The sequence below is a fragment of the Nanorana parkeri genome, unplaced genomic scaffold (assembly GCF_000935625.1).
Source record: "Nanorana parkeri isolate BGI_ZX_2015 unplaced genomic scaffold, ASM93562v1 scaffold416, whole genome shotgun sequence".
Taxonomy (NCBI): domain Eukaryota; kingdom Metazoa; phylum Chordata; class Amphibia; order Anura; family Dicroglossidae; genus Nanorana; species Nanorana parkeri.
The window spans coordinates 1170228-1175848 of NW_017306684.1; the positions used below are offsets into that span (position 1 = coordinate 1170228).

General features: G+C 41.6%; 1 protein-coding gene across 1 annotated transcript in view; it reads right to left on the reverse strand.

Moving 5' to 3' along the window:
- LOC108789746 (olfactory receptor 11L1-like) overlaps nt 1–5305 on the reverse strand; it is an 8380-nt gene extending 3075 nt beyond the window's left edge. The window contains exon 1 of the mRNA XM_018559828.1: nt 4403–5305. Within this exon, the coding sequence (XP_018415330.1) occupies nt 4403–5305 (903 nt within the window). The remainder of the gene's footprint in view (nt 1–4402) is intronic.
- Between the last annotated feature and the right edge of the window lie 316 nt (nt 5306–5621).

A 5621-nucleotide genomic window follows, 5' to 3' on the forward strand; every position in this document is an offset into this window, starting at 1 on the left:
GTGCGCTGCAGCAGGCCACCCCCCCCCCCCCCCCTCTATAAGAGAAAGCTTGTAATTGTTTTGTTTCCCATACCTGTTAAAGGTCCAATGTACTGTGAATCCCTTAGACCTTCCTAATTTAATAACATGGATATAAAAATATTGGCTATAATCCTGACTAGATGTTTGAATTCAGTTATTTCTACAAATGTAAGCTTGAACCAAACTGGGATTATCATGGGGTGATCCAGAAACCTAAACACTTGCAGCACTTTCACTAACCTTCAAATCACAACCTCCTCCTCTACCCCCATAATTGTTCTGACTTTGGTTACCCACAAAGTCATGGGGGTTGATTTAATATAGCAAATAGGCTGTTCATTTTTCAAAGGAATTAACAGCAATGTCCATTCAGGTATTCTGATGGTGGCCACTGGCCACTGTCAGAATACAGTGAGAACATCCAGGGATTCATCTATCCATGCTCAGAAGCAATGATTAAGGAGTCTGTTATATTTTCTTTGTTCAGCCTGCAGGTTGAATGAAGAAAATCTAAGCGTGTATACGCAGCTTTAGGGGAAATCTCTACTGCAAAGTGCAAATTTCCTTGCAAAGTGAACAGCCTATTGGCCTAGTAAATCAACCCTTTGGACTCCTCTGAATGGCCTTATGTGACCTAGTTTTCTTAAACCTGCATGTAAAGTGGCACTCCTGTAGAATGCACTCCCACAAAAGTAACTTACAATTTCCAACTGGCTCTGTTACTGTTGTAAAAACGTGAGCTACCCAATCCATACCAGGCACTTATCCAGATATCCAGGAAGGAAGGGAGGCAGTAAGTCTTCCCCCTTCCTAAACCATAGCAGCCACATGCACCTATATAATACAGCTAGTTATTTATTCATAAAAAAATGGATCAAATAAACACTCACACACCATGACAAAGTCCTTTATTAAAAAAAAGAAATAAACTGTGCCCCCCTCCCCAATGTAAGTCCCATGCCAGTAATGATGAATGACACCTTGATGGCCCAACAGGCACAACTACCATCTTCCCCCTTCAATGCTTCCATCACACATAACAGTTCTCTGGTTGAATGTCAACAAGCCTGCCAAGTATCCTGGGTGACTTCATTGACCACGTTTGGTTCAAATCCTTTACCAAAAATGTTTTTTTCAACGGTGTCTGTGTGTTTGTTTACTATTAAGTTTTTATAGAAAACAAGTAACCAGGGCTACTAAGAGACCCTTATTTTAAAGGGAGTTTCTATATTTTGAGATGCTTCCCCCACAAAGCCCCCACATGCACAGGGCCAGAGATGTGGGGATGAGATCTGCTGTGAATTATGATGAGCGATGCATGACAACCCACTAACAGGAACACAATGACCTGCACATGAAGATCCTCTCCCACTAGATTCCCAGTTTCTCAGTTCTCAGCAACTGAAAGCTCCGCAGTGCTTCTAGAATGTAAACAGCAGTGCAAGGAAAACGTGTCTGATGTTTTTGACCAAACATGGTCATGACCATTTTTGGTCAATTACATCAGCCAGCATACCCACTGACTTGTTTGCTTTGTGAAACAAGCCAGAGGGCGAAACTAGAAATCATTCACTTTTACTAGTATCTAGTATCTATTTTACTAGTAGTATCTATTTTACTAGTACTAGTACTACCACCACTTAATGAATAGCTTTCGGCAGCAATAGATGCCAGAGGTTTGTGTGGATGAACCAGCCACTTCTGGCTATTTAGTTTGAACTTACCATTGACCAAAACCCAAAGCACATCCCTAACATTATTTACTGGGTTTTCTGCTAGACATATGATAACATAACACATTAAAATATTGCACATCTGTGAGATGCTATTTCACACAGCAAAGTTCCTCTATGAAAAACTTGAATGGCAGAATTTTAAAACTATGCAAAAAAGGAAACGCTTTGAACTTAGACTGATGATTCTGTTTGACATTTTATTTGACATGAATGATAATTATACATAGTGGCCAAGAGTCACTGGGAGCAGTACAGAGATTATATTATTATGTAATAACAAAATGAGACCAGCTTCACATCTGTGGGGTCTATTCACGAAGCAGCCGAAGGATCTAGCCGTAGCTTCGGCCGATCCTTCGGCTAGCCTCGGCCCATGGACCCCTTCGGTTCAGTAGAACCGAAGGGCTGCTGTACGGGCTATTCACTATAGCCTGTACAGCTCCCGAAGTTGGCTGGGCGGCTCAGTGGAGCCGAAGGCATATGTTGTCAGAAACCGACCGACAGCCTGCTTCTGACAGCAGGGCGGAGCCAGCCGTGATCTTACGGCTGGCTCCGGCCACTTGCAGAGAGATCAGCGTCCCGGGTTACCAGCTAACCAGGGACACTGATCTCCAGACAGCCTAACTCTCCCAGGCGCTCCGGGAGTCTCCCGTTCCCGGCTGCCCAGGAGAGAAACACTGCGTTTTCTTTTTTATTCTGACACGGAGCCGTTGGCTGGCGTCAGAAAAAAAAATTTCACCATAGGAATGCCTTGTCAGATTCCTATTGACTATTTCAATTTGCAATAGCCAAAACTAGCTATTGCACCCGCCCACTGCTGCAGTTCTCCATCAGGTCCCACTAGTGATTGACAGCAGCAGAGGGCGGGTGCAATAGCTAATTCCTATTGGCTATTGCAAATTGAAATAGCCAATAGGAATCTAGCAATGCATTCCTATGGCAAAAATGTGTTTGTTTTTTTTTACGGCAGCAGAACCACCGGCTAATAGAAAACAGTTGGGCGGAGCCAGCTGTCACAGCTAGCTCTGCACAATCGTTTTCTATTTATTTTTTTGTACTTTTTAAACTATTTTTCTGTTCTGCTCGGTCCCACAGAGGGACTGAGTAGAACAGCCGAGCCGAATGCCGCTCAGCGGCAATCGGCTATTCACTCACTGCTGTTCGGCATCTATAAGAATAGACCGAACAGCAGCGAGTAGTCTGCCGGATCGGCTCAGTCGAACTCCTTCTGCACTTCGGGTCAGCCAAACATGCTGAGCATGTTCAGCCGACCCGAAACCATGCAAAGCCACACGATGTACGGCTGATTTCAGCCGATATACGGCTGAAATCAGCCGTACCAGCCTGAAGTGAATAGCCGAACAGCGTTCGGCTCACTACGCTTCAGGTCGGCCATTTACTCAGCTGCCTACGGCAGCTTAGTGAATAGACCCCTGTGATTCCATCCTCTTCATACCTGAGGCAACTGTTCACTCTTTTTCCTTGTTTCATACAAACAGTCTGTCATTGCGTAAAGATGCAGATAATGCCCGCTATAAAGGCATGAAACATATTAAAGACAGGTGTGTGTAGCCCCTGTTCAAAATGACCAGTGTGTATTTGCTAAGTAAACTGCTGTCTGGAATCAGTTCAGTAGAGAGGCCAAGATTGAGCCAGCTGTGTCCTAAGGAGGAAAAGGCCGAGCTATGTAACAAATAGCCAGGAGACAGACATTGTTGATCACTGTTATGCTAAACAACCCATGGGAGTGCAAAACATTGTGTTTTTTTGCTGTTTGGAAAATTTTAAGTGGTCACCCTAAACCACATTCTGCTGACTGGTTCCTTGTGAAACTCTCCATATGAAGCTGAATCTCACAATATGTATAACACACTTGGGGGATCTATTTATAAACCATTTGCAGAGCCATTCGTCCCCTGTGAATCTTTGTGAACATTCATTCTATGCCAATAGAGGTGAAAACAAATGTTCTTCGTAGATTTTTATGTCAGGTTGAATGTAATGTAATATCACATTATGGACATTAGATGTAGCCGATGAGCATAGGAAATAAATACATAATTTCCTATGCTCCCCAGATCCATCATCTTGGCCAGATGGAGGTGAAGAGCATAGGAAATAATTACTTTCATATTCTCCTTGGCACCATCTAGTGTGAATAACGCTATATTACATTACATTTAACCTGAAAAAGAAGATAAAGAACAATTATTTTTTGCTTCATTCACACAAGAGGAATATTCACAGAGATTCACAGGGCCTATGACTCTGTAAATTGTTTTCTCAATCTCTTCTAACTAATGAATGTCATCCTCATTGTAGAATTTTTTTTAATTTTTGTTGAACTGTGTATCAGGCATTCCTTGGTCTCATATAAAATATGATCTTGATTTTAAAAAAAAGGCTTTACATTTTAACAGGGTTATTCACAAAGGTTGAGGAGTTTGGAGAAGGCAGGAGAAGTGAACAATCTCAGACAACATAGCTGAACTGGAGAATTTTTCCAAATCAGCTGTTTTGGCCTAGATTGTTCTCTTCTACTGCCTACTCCAAACTCTTCACTCTTTTGTGAATAACCTAACCTCTAAATATTCATATTCACATCAATAAAATGTGGCAAAAAATGAAATGTTTATACTAATTACTTTTTTTAAAGCTTTCTTGATGTCCTTATTCCTCAGACTATATATAATAGGGTTCATCAAAGGGGTCCCCACTGTGTACAAAAGGGACAGAGCCTTAGCTAGGTGAGATGATTGTCCCCTGGTTGGCAGAGTATAGACAGTGAAAAGAGTTCCATAAAATATGGAGACCACAGTTAGATGAGAAATGCATGTAGAGAAGACCTTCTGCCTATCTATATTAGATGGAATTCGTGTTACGGTTATAATAATGTGAATATAGGATGCTAAAATAACTAAGCAAGGAACAATGATCACAGGGACACTTAGTAAGATTACTTCGATCTGAACAATGTAGGTTTCTGAACAGGAAAGTTCAAGTAGTGGAGCAAGATCACAGAAAAAATGATCAATGATATTGGATCCACAAAATTGTAAATTAGATATGGTCAAAATGTCAATCAGTATAAGAGAAAAACTTAATACCCAAGAGACAGCTGCTAACTTCAAACTAAAAGAAATTTTCATTATGGAACCATAATGCAATGGGTCACAGATGGCCAAATAGCGGTCGTAGGACATTACCATGAGAAGAAAACACTCCAATGTTTCTGAAGCACTGAAAAAATACAACTGAGTGATGCAGCCCATAAATGTGATTGTCCCATGTATATTGACTATAGTATGAAGCATGTTTGGCACAATATCTGTGGATAACAGAATATCATTCATAGAGAGCTGGGTGAGGAAGATGTACATGGGACATTGAAGGTTCTGGCAGTAGGACACCAGCACGATGATCAGAAGATTTCCACATATAGTAAGGCAGTAGATCAAAAGAAGGAGGAAGAAGAGAAAATTCCTAATGCTTTTGTCATTTTGAAATCCCAGGAGGATAAATTCTGATGTTACATTGGTCTCCTGCATTGATTAGAAAAAGTAGTACAAATATCAAAGAACATAATTTCCCAAATGATATTTAATAGCAGATTGATAGCAGAAGAAATACATCATATTGGCCTCAATATGTTCTACCTCACCTAACTGTACCTAAACCCAAGAGCAAAAATGTAATATGTTGCAGCTGACCAGTCCTTACAAGCAGGGCTGGATTAAGAGCAACATGGGCCTGGTGCTGTTGGTCATATGGGAAGCAGCTGACATGGCTCTCTAATCAGGCGGTCACTCGCTCCTCGCTGGGGCTTTGCGGGCGGCCTGATTATAGAGCCACCAGCGCTTCTGC